The sequence below is a fragment of the Peromyscus eremicus genome, chromosome 9, assembly GCF_949786415.1.
Source record: "Peromyscus eremicus chromosome 9, PerEre_H2_v1, whole genome shotgun sequence".
Lineage (NCBI taxonomy): Eukaryota > Metazoa > Chordata > Mammalia > Rodentia > Cricetidae > Peromyscus > Peromyscus eremicus.
The window spans coordinates 52,523,675-52,544,073 of NC_081425.1; the positions used below are offsets into that span (position 1 = coordinate 52,523,675).

At 47.0% G+C, this 20,399-nt stretch overlaps 1 protein-coding gene across 1 annotated transcript in view; it reads right to left on the reverse strand.

Annotated features, from left to right (window-relative positions):
• Loxl2 (lysyl oxidase like 2) overlaps window positions 1–20,399 on the reverse strand; it is an 85,440-nt gene that overhangs the window by 39,276 nt on the left and 25,765 nt on the right. The window contains exons 2-3 of the mRNA XM_059273393.1: window positions 19,389–19,798; window positions 8,806–8,981 (exon numbers count right to left, since the gene is read on the reverse strand). Coding sequence (XP_059129376.1) covers window positions 8,806–8,981; window positions 19,389–19,752 — 540 coding nt within the window. The 5' untranslated portion in view covers window positions 19,753–19,798. The remainder of the gene's footprint in view (window positions 1–8,805; window positions 8,982–19,388; window positions 19,799–20,399) is intronic.

Below are 20,399 nucleotides of genomic sequence, written 5' to 3' on the forward strand. Positions count from 1 at the left end.
TGGAACTTAGCTAACTAAACATGTTGGGCACTAAAGCCAAGAAAATCGTTAGACTCTCTTGTCATCTTTGTCTAATGCAAAATAAACAGTCAGGCAGTCCTTGCCTCTTATTACAACACAACACTTCTTGTGGGACCTGTGGACAGACACAGAGAACACCTGCTTCTCTTGTACCTCATCTACTCTTCCCTTAAGATCCTACACACAGGGATGGGGAGGTGGTTCAGTAAAGTGCCCCTGGGAAAGCATAAGCACCCCAGTGTGATTCCCAGAACACATGTATAAAAGCACATGCTGTGAGCCCAGTGTTGAGGAGGTGGAGACAGGGCGAACTGGCCAGACAGCCTAGCCTAACCAGCAAGCCCCACCTGAGAGATTCTGTCCCAAAAAACAGGGTGGACAGTGGCTGATGGGGCACAACATCTGAGGTTGTCCTCTATCCTCCACATGTATGTACACACACGTACACACACACACACACACACACACACACACACACACACACACGCACGCACACACACACACACACACACACACACACACACGTGCGCGCGTGCACACACACCCCTTCATTCTCTTCCCCTCCCAGGATCTGACACACAGTTACCGAGCTGAATTACCCCACAAAATCTGACCCTCAGCACAGGCTTATGTAGATCGGGAAGGTGAGTACTGTCTGTGAATGCTTCTAGACATTTCACAGCAGAAGAATCTGCCTAGAGTATAATTATCCAATGCTCATGATCAAAACAGAAATTCAGAGGTTAAGAAGTTGACAGTAACATTAGAGAATGTTACTGAACACTGACTTCTGACTGGGACAGTGGAACAAAGGGAAAGAAGAAAGGTGCTTCCATGGCATCTTTTTTTCTATCTATCTGTCTGTCTGTCTGTCTACCTATTTTGAGGCAGGATCTCTCTTGCTATGTGGATCAGGCTGGTCTTGAACTCACCATCCTGCTTCAGCTCACTGGGGATTACAGGTGTGCACTACCCTGCCTGGGAATCCATTTCTGTGATTTCCTTTCTTTCTCTTTTTGCAGTACTGGGACTTGAACCTAGGGCCTCAGACCTGCTAAGCAAATGCTTCACCACCAACCTACACCTTTAGTCTTCTTTTTACTTCTCATCATGAATCAGGGTGTCACTAAGTTGCCTAGGCCAGCTTTTGACTCACCCTGTAGCCCAAGACGACTTTAAACTTGCAATCCTCCTCCCTCGACCTGCCAAGCAGCTGGGATCCAAGGCTTGCACCACCCAGCCCTGCTCACTTCTGTGGTTTCCACTCTTCAGCTCTGCTCTGGACTGCACTGGTAGTGAGGAGGGTCCAGCGGGGACGGTGTGGAGAGCTGAACTCATACTGACGCCACTGGAGGAACAAGCCGACTGTCTGTCCGGACCGCCTATAAATCAGGATCTCTGTACTGCCGCTGGAAAACACTTTCATTTTCCAGCCTGGAAGAATGTGAGCAGGTAACAGAGGCTCCTTTAGAGTCTAGGCCAGCCCTGCTGTGGGCAGGAAGCCGGCGAGACACCTGTTCCAGCCACCAACCCCTTGTGGCCCAGCAGCTTCTCTGGCCTTGCCTGGGTTCCGAGGCCACAGACTCAGCAAGTCCTAGGCTGGGCCAGACTGTATGCTACATCATGCCTTTGATTGTACATAACAATCATTACCATGGCAACAAAATGAGTCCTGAAATCGTCTTTCTCCACTGCTAGATGGTAAGCTCACCAAGGGCAAGACTATCCTTCCATCATTCCCTTTCATCCTGGTGCCCAGGGCTCAGTGAAGACACACACGGAGAATGAATGAGCCGATCCCTCTTACAATAGCCTCATGAGGATGGAGAGAGAGATTCAGCGTTCATTTTCCAGCGTGGCTTTTTGTACCTGAACTCTAGAGCAGGTGGCAGAGCCAGCTTGGACTCCACTAGCCTTGCCATACTCATGGCACTAGACTACCGCCCTACCAGCACAGAGAACAGCGCTACATGCCCAGAGTGGGGGTGGCTTTCTCCCACCCAGCTTAGCCCATTCCCAGATGTAAGCTTCCCACCCACCTCCCCTATTAATCTCTTCTCCAGACCACCATTCAATGTAGCAGTCCAATCCACCATGTTCGAGGGTGGAGCATACGCTGCTCATGTGTTCATTCCATCTAAAGCAGAGTACAATGCTTGCACACTCGAACAAGTACAATGCTTGCACACTCGAACAAGCGCAATGCTATTTATCTGTTGCTTCATCACACGGCTCTTTCTACTGGTACCTATGCTCTGCAAAGGGCTGCATGGACAACCAGCCAGAACTGACTTTCCAGATTTGCTGGGATCTGTGCGATTTCAAATATTTGGTTCTGTTTGCCACATAAACACTCTTTGCTCTGCAGACATGGTGACCTATTTTCGGTTGAGAAAACAAGGTACCTTAGAGCTTATTCTCTTGTGTACCTTATGGTGGCCAATAGCCCCAGCTACATAGAGGTTCTCAGTGAACAGAGCACAGACTATGAACACAGAGGAAAGCCCTGCACAGACGATGATCACAGAGGAAGGCCCTATACGTTTTCCTAGGCATGCTTCCAGAGTGGTGGGAAAGAAAGGTACCCCCCAGCTCCAAAGCTCAGCTGTCAGAGGATGCCCAGCTCAGTCCTTTTTACTTCTCTCCTAAGAGGAAGGCACTCAATGTCATTGTCACATTTTCTCTTTCACAGGAATGGTCATTCAACTCTCCTGCAGCTAGCTGGGGAGTCTCGTTTATACAGAATCTTCCAAACTATGCCCAGATGAAAATGGACCCCCTTTTGTAAACCACCCAATGCATCCTGTTCCTCTGCATGGTGCTGGGAAGTGCCCACTGTGCTGAAAGTCTCTCTAGAGACCTTGCCCTGGGCCTCCAGATGCAGGCAGATAAGGCTGTTGCTGGGAGGGAGACTTGGAAAACATCTGGCAGCGACAGTGACTAATAAAAATCTGGATTCTCTGCCCAGTCCCTGTGCTTAAAGAAAACAAGGCTTTTTCAGGCCCTGACACCCATCTTTCCAGAAGAATGTGAGCCTGTAGAGTGGGGGGGATATAAATGACCTTCTCCTGGCTCTACAGCATCCCTCTGTTGACCCCCTCAGGATATCCTGGGCTACCTACGGTTTCAGTTGTGACACTGAAGCTCAGGGAATCCCTCACAGAATAGGCACCATCCCTGGGGGTTTCTAGTCCATCCTGCTCATTTAGATGCCACCACTCCCAGTTTTATGTGGTGCTGGGGATCGAACCCTGGGCTTTGTGTGTACTAGGCAAGCACTCTACCATCCGATCTACATCTCCAACCCCTTATTTGCTTTTTGCAAAAGAGCCCTTAAGAAAAGAGTAGAGAAGGCAGACTCACACATTCCCTGACCTAATAGGCCCTAGCAGAGGCCTTGTAGGAACGAGCATGTGACCTAGGAATTTGCACCAGATGCAGGGTTGCTCCGAAGGACATCTGGATTTGTAATCTCTCTTTATCTAATGCTTTTTCCACCCACCACAGACAGGAAACAGAGTGTCCAGGTTTAAGACGCTTTAAGGTCCAGGGAGGTTTGCCGGGCGCCCTGTTTTCTGGATTTAAAAATATTTGTATTGCACATGTCAGCTTTTGTTCCTACAAATGTTTTGTTTAAAAAAAAAATGTTTTAATGACTGACCCAAGATTCATTTGTCTCTATATTCAGCCGCACGGATGTTTTGTAGTGTGACATCAGGTGATCCGAGAGGAGTCAGCCACTCTAGACACAGTCCCAAATCTGTCTCCACAAGACTAGAACCCAGGCCTTCAGCTATCAGGTCTGACACTGAGGGTCAACAGCAAAATGAGAAGGTACAGTCTACATTAGAAAGAATAGGCACCTGTTCAGTGAGTTTCTGTAGTAAAAAGGTTGTAGAGTCAGTCATTGCCCCAGGGGATGTCTAGAGTGCATGCAGGGGTCTAAGGAGGCAGCTAGTGCAAGTGAAATTCTACCAGTTGCTCCCAGCTTAATGACTCATGCTTCCAGAATCCTTGAGACAAATGAGCTAAGTTGGTGAGTCATTAATAGTGACCAAGAATGTATCATCTATCATAAGTACTTGATAGTCTACAAAGATCTCTCACCAAAATCATCTGATTCTTTTCCCCTGCAGAGTGCTTAGAACTACCCTGTCAATGACAGAGAGGCCACTGCTACCATGGTTACTGACTGTTGACTAACGTCTGGTTGCAGTTTTCAGGAGCCTTGGCATCAAACCTGTAGACTCCTGCTTGGTAGAGTCTTTCTTGTGAGGAAGGGGTTTTTTTCGATCCCCTGGAAAGGGATTTAGTATTGAAAAGTCCCAAGATGCCTCAAGCAGACAGAGAAGTCTGGGAAAGACAATTAAGTAAGATATTATTAGTCACTTTTCTAACTTAAGAAGCAGGACTGAGCTGGGCCGTGGTGGCGCACGCCTTTAATCCCAGCACTCGGGAGGCAGAGCCAGGTGGATCTCTGTGAGTTCGAGGCCAGCCTGGGCTACCAAGTGAGTTCCAGGAAAAGGCGCAAAGCTACACAGAGAAACCCTGTCTCGAAAAACAAAAACAAAAACAAAAACAAACAAACAAACAAAAAAGAAGTAGGACTGATTTTCTAAGCCTAACTATAATCTTAAACACAAACTCTAACCCTAAATGCTAACCCTAACCCCTAACCCTAACCCTAACCCTAACCCTTAAACCCTAACCCAGCGCTAACCCTGAGTTCTTAGGGTGGGGTTTATCAAATCCTAGTTCTAAGAACTAGGCATGCTTCTGGCATTCATTGCTGAGAAGATTTGGTCCAAACTGGTACAGTCTTCTTCCATTCTCTTCTTTGGGGTACCTGGAACACTCTCATGGAGATGCAAGCCTGTGGGGGTCATCTGTAAAACTGTGATCCGCCCTGATCTCCAAACAATCAGTGAAGATGCAAAGTCAATACCTAGCTCGAAGGTCAAGGTTGTGAGGGGCAGAGAAGAGGCCAGGAGTGGGCCTGAGAGCACAACACACATACTACTTGGCATCACACCTCTGTACACGTGTGACACACATACTCCTCAGTGATGCCTATTTGGCGGGTAGATGCCTCTAACATGAGATGAACGCTTTTCCATAGCTTCTGAGGGACAAGGGAGCTTAGAGTTCGGCAATCACCCAACCCCACTCCCTTCTCCATGTAGGAAGCTAATTGCAATACTTTTGGCAGGAGGCCATACAGTTTCTGCCTGGACTCCTCCACCAGTAAGAAGCTCACTGCACACAAGGACAGACAGGTCTATGGTGGGACTCTGCCTCGGCTGAAGCCTGCATCCCATTCATCACCTGCCTCTCTGTCTTAGCTTTCTCTAGGAGTTGGAATAAATAATAAACACTTGTCTCCATGGTAGCACTCCAAATATTTGAAAAGAACCAACAGTGCCTCCCCCAGTATCTCTTCTTGACAGGAAAATCTTCATTCCCTCATAGGATATGGTTTCCAGACTTGTCTCTGTCCTGCGGGCCCTTCCTGTGGGTGACCTAGTTAAGAGATGGACCCAGAACCGAACCAGTGACACAGAAAGTCTATCTGTGCTGCAGTTCACAGTCACCGTAAAAGTAGCCAGATAGCACTATTGACTTACAATGAGCTTTTGGTCCGTCAGCATTTACAGAGATTTAAAAAACAAACAAACAAACAATGCCTTTCACTCACTCCCCCTCGGACTGCACTCTTGTGCCTGATTTCTTGTCCTTACAAACTTGGATATTGGACTGTATAGTCAAAATCCCTTTGACCCCCAAATATAACACACCTTACATTCTGAGTAGATAACTGTCATATTTGGAATCTATTATTTCAAGCTAAGGTGGTTTTCCTAAATCTTCATTTCATAATTTTATATTCTAGCAGTTCCTCCAAATTTGGTATCTTTCAATACTCTTTTTCCAGTCTACATTTTTGGTTTCCAGGCAGATTCCTCAGGCAGGATGCAGAGACAGGAACAGAAGCGTGGGGCCCACCACTAGAGACCATTTGCTGTGTTCACACAAAACTAGTCATCCGCTCATCTAGGGCACCCTTAGTGTCCAGCAATACCATCTAACTGTATTTCCACCAAAGCTATGTCTCATTCACCCACCCACAATGACTTAATAGGGGCCATTTCTTTAGCCAAAAGGAATGCTTCCATGACTTCAGCTATTGACATGAGGCATTTTGGAGAAACTTCCCAGCATCCCACAAGCATCCCGTGTAGGTGGTCTGGGCAGCTGTTGGTCAGACCAGAGCTATGTGTAAGCATGAGCTGTAACCATGAAACCCAGCATACAGGAATCTTCTTGCAACTCAAGGGCTCTCCTTAGGCATCTTGAATCTAGGGCCGATATGACCTACTTTCAGTGGGTATGGAAGGGAGGTCCCAGGAGACAGCTCATTCACTGAAGGTTCCTGTGTGTCTGTGGCTGGACAAGGAAGCCTCACCCTGGCTGTGTCACCACGCTGGTCTGCCCAAAGGAGGCCTTTTAGGAAAATGTGCAGTTCAAAGCCCTGTGCCTGTCATCCAGCCTTTCATAGCAGATGTCTGCTCTGCAGCCCTCTGGGTGGCTGTGAATTCACCAGGACCTGTGCACTTGCCTTTGGCATGAGGCTCCAGCTTTCCTCATGACACACACTTGGTCTCTGCAGCAACTAAGGACGGTATTTTCTCTCTCATGGGAGTCCTCAGATCATGGTGGATACAACTCCCCCCCACAAACATCAAAGCTGAGCGCTATGTTGCTCCTCATCTTGGACTCTCAGCACTTCCAGAATAAGAAAGTTCTTCCCAACATTTTTTTTCCCAGATTGTCTAAGTCTATTCCATTTCACTGGGGTTCTGCTTTGGATGTAACATGTTTATGGCTGGGATAGATCTCAGTTGGTAGAATGGCTAGCACCATGAAGCCCTGGGGGTGGCTCTCTAGCACTATATAAATCCAATATGGTAGTGCATGCCTGGGACCCTAACACCAGGAGATGGAGGTAGGAGAATGAGAAACTGAAGGTCATCATTCTTGGCTACATATTGAGTTTTACGTCAATTCGGAATACCTGAGATCCTGCTCCCACCCCAATTAAGTTAATAAATAAATACATAAATAAACTATGTTACAGCTTAACTCCCCTTCATATGCTAAACACTGTAACTAGCACACTGTAGGAGGTCAGTGAACATTTGCCTGTGGAAGTGCTGCTCACAGAGTCCCTTTTCCAGGATTGTTTATTATTATTATTGTTATTCTGTTGTTGTTGCTATTTTACTAGTAGGAGATGAATCTTAATCTCTCACAACCCCACATCGGCTGGTATTTTGGTCTTTTTTCCTTCTATTTGCACCATTAATATCTTCTTAGCCACAGAGCCCAGACCTTTCTTCTCTCAGCACTCCAAGTGGAGCTTTTAGCCAAGCGCAAGGCCACCGAAGATGCCATACATAAGCTCAGGGTCTGCTGAGGCAGGGCAATGCCATGAAGGAATGAATGTCTGCTCTGTGTGCTTCTCTTCATGGTATCGTTTAATAGTTGATCTTGGGTGTATCTCTGCCTAAGGGAACAGTAATCTCTGGTATGCATTGCTTGGGAGAAGGATATTCAGAAGTGGGAAATTTGTTCACAAGTGGTACATAGAATTCTGTATGTCAGATGCAACAATGATTAAGATGTAGCTTCTGGGGCTGAAGAGATGGTTCAGAGGTTAGGAGCATTGGCTACTCTTCTAAAGGTCCTGAGTTCAATTCCCAGCAACCACATGATTACTCACAGCCATCTATAATGAGATCTAGTGTTCTCCTCTGGCATGCAGGCAGAACACTGTATACATAATAAATAAATAAAATTAAAAAAAGATGTAGCTTCTGTCCTCCAGGAGATTTTGGTCTCGTCAGAGAACGTACAAGTGGGTACTGTTTCCTAAGTGGGCATGGAAAGTTCTGAGACACTGGGTTGCACAAGCCCACTCTCTTCCATGTCAGTTCCATAGAAAAACAAAAGTTGGGTTACTGGTATTCCATACCTGAATTGCACGGTCTCCATGGCACTCTTGTTATCATGAATAAATGGCCATGTTTGAAGATGATGACTAGAAGTGGCCTCACACTCTAGCCAAGGGGAGGATGGGAACTCACTCATGCTTCATGCAGGCTGGACCAGGTCTCAGTGTGTACTGTGTGCTGTGTGCTCTCGGAGCACAGGAGAGAGGAGCAGGACAGTGGGAGTCGCAGAAGGATAACGTCTAGGGCACAGTCTGGGGACGTCTCCTAGAGCCTAAATGGGGGCGATTTCAAGTCTCTTCTCTTTCTAAGATGGCTTGGCAGTTAAGAGCACTTGTTGCTCTTCCAGAAGACTGAGTCAATCCCCAGCACCCACATGGCTGCTCACAACCCTCTGTAACTCCAGTTTCAGGGGATCCAGTGCTCTCTTCTGGCCCCCTTGAGCACCAGGTACGCACATGGTACACAGACATACATGAAAAACACCCGTACACATAATGGTATCCATTCTCCAGAAATCCTTTAACTTGCCCTTGTATCAAGCTGGTATTGATCCCCATATATACCCAGCACTCAACAAGCAGGCAAGACATGTTATACGGAAGAGAGAGAGAGAGAGAGAGAGAGAGAGAGAGAGAGAGAGAGAGAGAGAGAGAGAGAGAGAGAGAATACATTCAAGTGAAGATGCAATTGAGAGCCTGTGGAGGCTGAGTATACACAGGTTCCAGATTCCACATGCACAACAGCATAAAAAGAGAAAAAGCATAGCACTTACCTCTATTTGGTTGATCAATGAATTGTCAAATTTGAACCCAGGAATCCTCTTGTCACTGCACACCACACCAACGTCTTCTGTGTGCTTGCAGTCAGTGACACCCCAGCCATTGGAGGAGCAGGCTGCCAGGGTCGCCTCTTTACCAGTGCAGTGGATATTGTCCAACCAGATGGGTCCTGCAGGAAGTAGAGGAGAGAAAGGAAAGATCCTGTCAGTGCAGATCCAGGTGGCAAGGATGCTAGCGCCTTACACAGAATTCCCCCCAAATTTGGCGGTGTGTGTAGCCATCAATTATTTTTTCTTATGTAAGGGTGTCACACCTAATCTTGGATCACTGGGATTCCCTTGCCAGGACAGGCAGCTGATGTGATCTGAGGAGGTCGTGGTTTGAACACAATTAGGACAGAAATCAGATTTAATCCTGAAAGTCGTGTGGTCTATCAGTTACCTTTCTCAGTGTGTGAGAAAACACCTGACAGAGATGTAAAGGGAGAAAGGTTTACATTGGCTTGTGGTTTATGAAGGGATGCAGTCAATTACAGCGGGGAGGCATGACATCGGGAAACGAGGTGGCTGGTCATATTGTGTCCCCCAGTCAGGAAGCAGAGAGAGGTGAATTCTGGTGCTCAGCTGGCTTCCTGGTTTTTCTTTATATTCAGTTTGGGACCCCAGATGATTGCAGTCTGAGACTCACTGCTCTCCCACAGAGACCTCCTGCTAAGACTGCCTAACTCTTCCTTCTGGCCTGTGCAGAACGCAGGGGCAAAAGTTCTGGATTGTTGCTGTAGCTGCTGCTGCTTCATAGAACCAGCACAGCCCACCCAACCCCAGCCTTCCTGTACCTGCGTGCGTGCGTGCGTGCGTGTGTGTGTGTGTGTGTGTGTGTGTGTGTGTGTTGTGTGTGTGTGTGTGTGTGTGTGTGTGTGTCTGTCTGTCTGTCTGTCTACAAGTCTTCTGTCCTTTCTTCATTCTTTTGTCACTCCAATCAGATTTCCCAGACCACGCCATGCCGGAGGCAGTAGGTTTCGGAGACTAACCTGGGTTCGAATTCTGGTTCAGTCTCTTATAGCTTTGAACCCCAGGTCAAAGCTCCTTTCCTACCCGTAAAATGGAGACAGCAAGTGAGACAAGGGGAGACAAAAACTTGTGAGCTGCCGAGGTGTGGGACGACTCGAGATAGCTCATTGCTGCTCTTTAGTGGCTTTAAAATGGGGACAATGACAAGAGTGTAGGGTTAGTGACACCTACAACACAGGTCAGCCTCACCTGACGCTGCATGTGGGGCAGGTGCCCCCTGGCCACTCACGGTAAAGCTCAGCTGCTCAGGCTGGAGAGATGGCTCAGTGGTTAAGAGCACAGGCTGCTCTTCCAGAGGACTTGGGTTCAAGTCCCAGCACCCACATGGCAGCTCACAACTGTCTCTAACTCCAAGAACTGACACCCTCACATAGACATACATGCAGGCAAAACACCAATGTAAAAAAAAAAATAAAGATAAATAAATTATATGTATATAAAGCTCATCTGCTCTCTAATCAAGGGGTTGCTGTTTTACCGCACATCCACATACATTACCACCTTTACTTTATCAATCCTTGGGGAGACCATTACTCTCTCTTCAAAGACACAGAGCCTGGCTCAGATAGGTCAGCCTCTGAGCACCAAGTCATAGCCTATGAGTCAGTTCTCCAATTAGTGCCTTCTCAATTCCTCTTTTTCACTACACCTGGTTCAGGGACAGGCCATTACACGCAGCCACCATTACACATACAGCAAGGTCACTGTGGAACGTAGCTTTCTTTGTGGTAGTAGAAAATTCTATGTGCAAAGCACTAGAAGGTTAACCATGAGGTGCTATCTCTTGCCATCGGGGTGGTGGTGTGGCTTGGGTGTGAGATGTCCTTGGCAGGCTCCTGTATTTGATCCCTAGCTGATGGCACTGCTTTAGAAGGTTGGGAAACTTTTTGGAGGTGGGGCCTTGATGGAAGGAAGTGAGTCACCGGGGGAGGGCCTTAACATTTTATAGTGTGACCACACACTTCCTGACACACACAATCAGTTTGCTGCTTTCTGTCTGTCAAGATACGAGGGAATATGCCGGATTGGTAGTGCATGTCTTTAATCCCAGCACTTTGGAGGCAGAAGCATGCAGATCTCTGAGTTCGAGGCCAGCCAGCCTGGTCTACATAGTGAGACCTTGTCTCAAAACCAAAAACAAAGGCAAAGCCAAGAAGTGGTGAGGAGTCCCAGGCTGCAGACTCCGGCTACTGTGGCACCACCATAATGGACTTTATCCTACCAAACTGTGAGTCAATACAACCTGTCTTTAGTTAGGATGCTTCTTGACAAACACTTGGTCACAACAAGGAAAGTATCCCATTGTGGGGAGTTACCATCAAAAACACAGGGAAGCCGGGTGGTGGTGGCGCACACCTTTAATCCCAGCACTTGGGAGGCAGAGGCAGGCAGATCTCTGTGAGTTCGAGGCTAGCCTGGACTACAGAGTGAGTTCCATGAAAGGCACAAAGCTACACAGAGAAACCCTGTCTCAAAAAACAAAACAAAACAAACAAAAAACAACAACAACAAAAATCCCCACAGGGAATAGTGAACGCACTGTGCTGGTGAGGACGTGCAGAAACGAAAGCCCGTGTACATCAATGGTACAGATACTGTGGGAAACAGTATGGCGTTCCTCGAAACTCTTTTTTTTTTTTTTTTTGACTAGTTTGTTGTGATGGGGGCCAGTGCTGGGGATAGGTCTCTGGGCCTTGTACAACCACCAAGCTATGTCCTCAGCCTCCAAACTTGAAAGCTATCACATGGTTCAGAATTCCAAAACTGAAGCCAGGTGTAATGGCATACAGCTATAATTACAGCTCCTGAGGAGACTGAGGCAAGAGGATCACAAGTTTGAGGCCAGCCGGGCTACACAGTGAGATCCAGGTCAGCCCAGACAGATATATTCAGACCCATGTCTGTAATCAAAGCACTCAAGCAACTGCCAGAAGTTTGAGGCTAGACCGGGCTACACAGTGAGTTCCAGACTAGCCTGGGCTACAGAGTGAGTCCTTGTCTCAATATATATATAAATTTAAAAGACTCAGGATGTAGCTTGGTGATGAGGTGTCTAGTATCCACAAGGCCCCAGAATAAGAAAGGAAGGGAGGGAGGGAGAGAGGGAGGGAGGGAAGGAAGGAGGGAGGGAGGAAGGAACAGACATGGAAAGCGAGGCCTTGGGGAGGTGTTTACACACCCACATTCACAGCAACACAATTCATAACTGCTAAGAGACAGAAGCAGAGGACATCTGTTGACAAACTGCATACATATAAGGGCAAAACTGTAGGAGGGAAAATTCTGACGCATACTTCAACATACTTCAAACCTTGAGGACATTCTGCTAAGTGGGAAAAGCTGGTCATGAAAGGCCAAATACGGGAAGATTCCTACATAGAGTTCTCAAATTCTGAGAAAACAAGTAGACTAGGAATTGCCAGGGGCTGCAAAAAGGATGGGAGGTGGTTATTTAATGGGTCCAGAGTTTCTGTTTTGGAAGAATGTTCTGGAAATTGGTTGCAAGACAATAGAAACATACTTAACATGACTGAACTGTATATGCACTTCAAATGGTTAAGATGTAAATATCCTCACTATATTTTACTGCAATGAAAAATAAAAATATAAAAAGATGCCAGATGGTTTTCAAATAGTGATTTTGTACACGTGTGTGTGTGTGTGTGTGTGTGTGTGTGTATCTGCATAGACGTGAAAGGTTGCCCACATGTGTGCATGTACATTCATGGAGGCCAGAGCTTGCCATTAGCATGCCTTCCTCTAGTGATCTCTACCTTATTTTTTGCAACAGGGTCACTTCTCTGCACCTGGAGCTCAACAATTCAGCTAGGCTGACTGGCCTTACATCTTAACGGATGGGACTGTCTCTGCCACCTGTGCAGGATTACATAGGTACAGCCTTCATGTTTGGCTTTTATGTGGATGCTAGGGATTCGAACTCAAGTCCTCATACTTGCACAGCACACACTTTGCCCCCCCCCCACTCTCCCACTCCCACCCTGAGCACTACAAAAACCAAAGTAAACCAAGGCCATTTTCCCATAGGTCCTTTTAGAGGCCTGCAGAACAGAAGAGGCTAACAAATCTGTTTATGTCCTGTCTGCCACAGGCTTGGGTGACCTGTGACTCCATCAACTATTAAAACAAACCTTGTCCCCCTTTCTAAAGTCAAAGTGACGTCCAACAGACAGGCTGCCATGAAGACCCAACAAGTTAACAAATGGGCCCAGGGACATGTCCGATCCTCTTTTCCTTCTAAGTAGAAAAGCCAGTGTATTATATGGTTTCCTAGTGGGTGGGAGAGCCAGTGAAAATACTCCCATTATAGAGATTAGAAAACTGATGTGTGAAGCCGAGGTTCTTCCAGGCCAAGCAGGACACGGGGCCAGTCTCCTGATTTGCAAGCCTGACTACAGAGTGTGTACTCTGATGCCTGGCTGGTTGGGGCTCAAAGGACAGAGCTTTGGCCACATTGTGGGAACAATGAGTTGATTGAAAACATCTGGACTGAGGTTTTCCAACCACTTTCCCAATCTGGGCTGGTTTCCAAGCCGTCAGGCTCCACTGAAACGCACGCTTGCTAATAGACGTCTGTTTCTACAGCAAGCTCGTATTTGTTTTACTACATACTAGCAACGGAAGGGCCCCTCCATCTTGCCAGCGAGGCTTCTTCCTCAGAACATTCTGAACTGAGCTGCTGAAGGGCAGACTGTGAAAAGAGGCAGTGCCCTTATTCTATCTGCAGCCAAAGAAGCCACCCTCACTTGGGCATGGAGGACGGCTTAAAATTTTCTGTTTTCCACCCAGTGTGTGTTGTGTATGTAATCTATATTGCACAAAATAATGGGGTTCAGCCAGGTGTGGGGCACATGCCTGTAACTGCAGTTCTAGGAGGCAGAAGCAGGAGGATCACCCATGAGTTTGAGGCCAGTCAGGGCTACCTAGCAATAACCAGTCTCAAAGAGTGAGCTCATGATGACATTCTGGTGCATGCATATCAAGAACTTTGATATTATTCACCCCACTATCTTCTCCTGCCCTTCAGCTCTGCTAATCCCCTCCTCTTCCCAAATAGACTCCCTTCTGCTTTCAAGGCCCTTTTTGGTTGTTTTTGTTTTATTTTGTTTTGTTTTCCAGACAGATTTTCTGTGTAGCCCTGGCTGTCCTGGAACTCATATATAGACCAGATTGGTCTTTAACTCAGAGATCCACCTGCCTCTGGATCTCACTATATAGACCAGGTTGGTCTTGAACTCAGAGATCCACCGCCTCTGCTTCCCGAGTGCTGGGATTAAAGACGTATGCCATCACTGCCTGGTTCAAGTCCCTTTTTTAAAGTCCAGATTTCACGTATGAGAGAAAACATGTTATTTTTCTGGTCAGGCCTGGCTTGCTTCATTTCATATGATGGTCTCCAATTTCATACATTTCCCCCAAAATGACACAATTTTGTTTTTGTGATGGCTGACTAGTATTCCGTTGTGTGTATATGCATTTCCCTCATTCAATCCTCTCTCTTTTTTTTTTTTTTTTATGACAGGAACTCATTATGTAGCTCTGGATGTCCTGGAACTCACTCTGCAGACCAGACTGGCCTTGAACTCATAGAGATCTACCTGCTTCTGCTGCCCAAGTGCTGGGATTAAAGGCGTGTGCCACTCTGTCCAGCTTTCAGGCATTTCTTGATGGATGTCTAGCTTAATTCCATCACTTGGCTACTATGAAAAATTCAGAATATCTTTAAAGGAACTGCATGGACCAGCAAAACATGTGAAATCAGCACCCTGGGGTACCCAGGGAACTGTTACTCAGCAGAACTGCTCTTTCCTGTACCTTTCATGCTCTCTTCTGGGAGTCTTGCTCTCTGTTATGCTTGACCATGATGCTTTCTATTAGATGGAGGACATGCAAGTCTACACTTTGCTTAAGATAGTATCACCACCCATAGTTTTCTTTTTGGTCTGATTTCATGTCAATGTTTTCTCCAATATATCTAGTGCCCATCAGCTAGATTGTCCTGATTCCAACACACCCAGCTTGCATGTCTGCCTGTGGGCAAGTAAGGCGGTTCTAGGCACCTCGGGGACATCTAGATGCTAGGAAAATGGTACTTGGGATGAAGCTCGTATTTGGGACACAAAAAAGCCATTCAATCAGAAGCAAAATTGTTTTACTCTTTCCACTCACTCAAAGAAACCCATCTCCCGATGACAGAAGTATGTAAACAAATTAACCAATGCTTTGGAAGAAGCGGAGCATAAATGAAACAGCGATTGGATGCTGAGTCCTCGGTTTGATCAGGGCAATGGAAGTTATCCAGAGTTAGAACATGCAGGGTCCTCGGCCTTGTCAGTGTTGGTACGGTTGGGTGGAGAGTCCCCACTTTGTTTCAGGTTACTGCGAAAGCCCATCAGAGGGTATGAAATGGGCCAGCTGCCCTCTTTAGAAAGGGCCATGGCTTGCTTGGGCTCAGAGAGGTTTTGGGAGTTGAGACCTGCCTGCAGGTTAGGCTGAAAAACCCAGGGGATTCCTGGTGATTGTCCTATTTTCATTATGACGGCTTGAACCTTAGAGGTGCCTGGAGACTCCAAGAGGGCAGCCTGCTATGGGGTCAGTTACATCGTTCCCAGCCCAACCACAGAGCCTGACTCCCAGGTCAGACTCCACTGGGTGCTACTACCACCAGCAGCCCCGGTCAGGATACTGGCCAGACTCTGGTCATCATACCCTATACTGTTTCATCAACTCTTCTCTGTATTCTCCCACATCAAAGCAGATCAGCCAGCCCATATTTACTTGGTGCACACCACGCACCCAGCGCTAAAATAAAATCTCCACTGAGGCGGATGAAATCTTAAATACACTTATATTTAGTAGTTCTCTCGTGGTGCAAACCAAGTGCCATTTTACATGCACATGGATGGACTCTGTGTGTATGTGTGTGTGTGTGTGTGTGTGTGTGTGTGTGTGTACAAGAGTAGCACATGGGTGTGTGTGTGTGTGTGTGTGTGTGTGTGTGTGTGTGTGTAAACGTTTGTACATGTGCATGTGGAGACCAGAGGACAATCTCAGGGTCTCATTCCTCAGGTGCTGACCACCTGATTTTGTGAGGCAGGTTTTCTTACTGGCCTGAAACTCTCCAAGCATGCTAGAGTGGCTAGCCCATGAGCTCCATGACCTGCCCGTTTCTACTTCCCAGTGCTGGGATCACAAGTACATCCCACCCTGCTCTGCTGCCACCTCCACTTCTTTGTGTGTGTGTGGGGGGGGTGCAGGGGTGGGTAAGGACCAAACTTGGGTCTTCATACGCTCTTTATTGACTGAGCCATCTTCTCATCTCTCAGACGGCTCAACTCTTAAATCCCTTGGCATTGCACTGTTCAGTTCGTCTAGTATCTGTTTCTCCCCATCCTTTCCTTAAACTGCAGCTGTCATAACCCGCAATGGCTTCAGTGTCCACACAGATGGCCTTTAGAAGTTCGGTACTTGCCGGGCGGTGGTGGCGCACGCCTTTAATCCCAGCACTCGGGAGGCTGAACCAGGTGGATCTCTGTGAGTTCGAGGCCAGCCTGGGCTACCAAATGAGTTCCAGGAAAGGCGCAAAGCTACATAGAGAAACCCTGTCTCGAAAAAGAAAAAAAAAAAAAAAAAAAAAAAAAAAGTTCGGTACTCGGTCACATCTTCTTTCTAGAGAGACCCTCTTGTCCTTGGCTCCTGCTGCTCTTCAAGGTCATGGCTCAGCCCTGGTTGTAATCAACAACTGTACCCTCCTCAACCTCCATCTCAACCATCATGTTCTGCAGCTGTATCTCCCACCATCTTTCCAGCACATTCTTGTTAGTATTACTTCAGCCAAGATCCCTACCCATCGGTTAGAGTAGTTTTGCAGGACCCTTCCTTCCTCCTCACGTCTCTCCCTTCCTTATTCAGCATAGACTCTGTAAACCGCCATTTTATTAGCTACCTTTCAAGTCTTCTCCATTCTCCTGAACTTTTGGATTCTTGTCATCCTCCAGTAGCAAAGTCCTACCCAGCAAGTCAACCTGTCCTGCCACCCCCTGCTGGCTTCTGTGGGCAAAGATCCACAGATATCTGATGATAGATTGGCTGCAAATATGATTTAAAAAATAAATCTGTCACTGGGTAAAAGCCACCATTGTTGGAGAGTATTTGTCATAAAATTTTGAGGATACAATAATCTGGAACGGAAAATATAAATCTGACGTAAGCCCTGGATCACTCGGACAGCAGAATAAACAGATGTGGACATATGGACGAACACCGGAAGTTTAGTCAGAGACAGGAAGTGGTTTTAAAGGCCCCAACTAATCAGTCTTGGCTGCTTTGGCTCTCATTGCTGCCAAGTAACCCAGAACAAGCTTTTGGAACATGTGACTCTCAGCATGGGGTCTTAGGCCAGTTCTTCCATAGGAAACTCACCACTGCCTGGAGGTGAGGTATGCAGAAAACAGTACACCTTTCTTCCTGTCATTTCTAGAATAACTGAAAGGAGGGAGGGTTGAAGGGAGTTTAACTTGTCTATCTCACTGTCTCTCCAACCCGCTACAGATTCAGTCACATGCCAAACTTTGAGATCAGCACGTCCTGGGTTAAGTCTGAAATGCTCTGCATTTTTATGCTCACGCAGGAGAGTTTTGTACAGTTATCATGGCATTGACCCTCTGGTCTAGGGAGTGTGGATAGCTCACTCTCATGCCAAGGCCTGTGGTCAACTCAATAGGGGAGCAGGTACTTGATTTACCAACCTGGAGTGGAGGTGCAGCTCCTGAAAGAACACTGCGTGTGTGTGTGTGTGTGTGTGTGTGTGTGTGTGTGTGTGTGTGTGTGTGTGTAAGCCTGTGTGGACACCGGAGGTGTCAGGTACTTTCTTCAACTTGACTTTTTGAGACAGAGTCTTTCACTGAACATGGTGCCCACCAATTGGCTAAGCTGGCTGACCAATGAGCTCCAGGGATCCTCTTGTCTCCACTCCCTCGGCACTGAGGCTTCATGTACATGCCACCATGCCCAGCTTTTATGCAGATGCTAGATAGCCAAACTCAGGTCTTCACGCTTGCATAGCAAGCTCTTTCCCCACAGAGCCATCTCCTAGCCCCAAGAATATCTGTTTGCAAATGATGCCTTTCACCCACACCTGCATTCCCAACTAGGGACACACCAGTTCTTCAAGGGTCCACCTTCCAGATGTCAATCACATGCCACACAACATTCTGCTTAATGATGTACCACCTGTACAACAGAGGTTCTCAGATACCACCCTCTCACCTGGTGACCTCAGAGTTGATTTTGTAAGAATCCTTTATGATGCTACATGATGCTGAAATCACTAACGACTACTCTTTTTTCAGAGCACATCTACACTGCAAAGCTGTATTGTTAGCTCAGCGTGGCTGTGGGCTAAGAGTTGGAGTCATGAAGACCAGCCCTCCCTCAAAATTCTCATAACTTCCCTCTTGTGTGTTTCAAAATTACATTTAATTCTGTGTATGTGTGTTTATCTGTGTGTAGGTGCATGCATGTGACAGCAGGTACCCTCAGAGTCCTCCAGAAGATTCAAACCATCCCTCAACCCCCGTGCTAGTTATAAGCTATTGTGAGCCACCTGAGATGGATGCTGGGAATCAAACTCAGGTCCTCCAGAAAAGCAGCACGTGCCGAGGCCTCTCTCCAGTCTCATTATTTTGTTTTGTTATTGTTGTTTTAGGATAAATTTATTTTTTAACATAAAAGCATGTTAAAGTTAAAAGAGCAAGTTGAAGATTTTTTTAACATAAAAGATTTTTATTTAACATAAAAGCATGTTAAAGTTAAAAGAGCAAGTTGAAGATACGTGTAGTGATGCTCATTTGTAGTCCCAATGGTAGGGAGGCAGAGACAAGGGGATCCCTGAGGCTTGCTGGCTTAACAGCTTAGCCTACTTGATGAGTTCCAGGCCATCAAGAGACCTCAAAACATCAACAACATTATCATCAACAACAACAACAACAACAAAACCTAGTTGAATAAAAGTGCACACACATACACACATGTAGACACAATAAAATAATAATAATGATGATGATCTTAATGTGGGTAGAAATCTAGCCTGTGGAGCCCTTTTGAAAAAGAGTGAAAGCCCTACTTGGAGGGAGAAATCTGGATGCAGGAATGATACTGCAACCCCTAGACACAGAATGTGGCTTAGAGAGATGGGCACAGGCTAAGTTCTCCTACTGACTGAGGTCACTGACCCTCTTGGCTTGCCTGAGATGTATCCTGCTCAAAGCAGGAATAGCCCGGAGAGTTCATGATGGTTGTTCCCTCTATCATTCCCTGGAGGGGCCTCCCACCAGCCTTCCAGCAAGACACCACTTGCAGGGCAAATAGAAAACTCTTAGAAAGTCATGCTTAATAGCAATTACAGCTTTCTTTGCAGGCTAATCAGGGTGTATCCTGGCCTTGCTGTGTAATATATATACACTTAGCTCCACAGCACAGTCTCTTACCTTCTCCTGGGCCGTAGGAGGAGCTGGCAGTCCAGGCCTTGGCTTCCACATAACCCACTTCCCGGCAGACAACGTGGGCAGCATGGATGGAGAAATCATCATCACACACAGTGCCCCACTGGCCTTCATAATAGACCTCCACACGGCCTTCATTATGCTTCCTCTTCTGGCCCGCCAGGCGTACCTGGATCTTGACCACATCAGAGGGCACCTGGTGCTGGTGGTACTCGGGAGCGGGCTGCTGGAAGTACTCAGGGTACTGGAGCTGGTAGGGCCAGCTCTCATACTGTGCCAGGCTCAGGGAGGGCAGGAAGACAAACACAACCAAACAGCCATAGAAGCGTGAGCCAAGAGGCATCTCCATCCTTGTCCTGTGCTGAGAGGAGGTCAGGAGTGGCAGCAGGAACTTTCTGGAAAAAGAGAGAGAGAGAGTCATTAGTCTAGGATAAAGGTTGTAGATACCTGTAAAGTGTTCTGTGATGTCACCTTTCTGGCTTAGCCAACCCATTTCTGCTCCCATTTCATGTTTTGACCACACTGGTGTGAGTTCCCGACGTCAACCACCCATCCTCCTCATCTCTCGAATGCTGTCATCAGTACTCTTAACTAAATTTAAAGAAGACCTTTTCTTTTCCTCCTTACATTTACTAACTTTTCTGTATCTGTGGGGGGGGGGGCATGCATACCATTGTATGGGTGTGCAGGTCACAGGACACCTTGTGGGAGCTGACTCTCTTATTTCACCATGTGGGCCCTGGGGATTGAACTTAGGTCATCAGTCTTGGCAACAAGCTCCTTTACCTGCTGAGCCATCTCACCGGCCCCCTTTCTTTCTATCTTCCTCCTCCCCCAATGGAGAAGTGGGCAGAGTTTAAGGGGACGGATGAAGGATGAAGGCCGCACGCACCCTTGGTTGTCAATAGAGGATAGCCATTACCTCTCAGGGTTTGAAGAGTCTCCCTGAGACACCCGTGGCTTCTAGAACTGAGCACAGTTGAGTGGAAAAGGCTC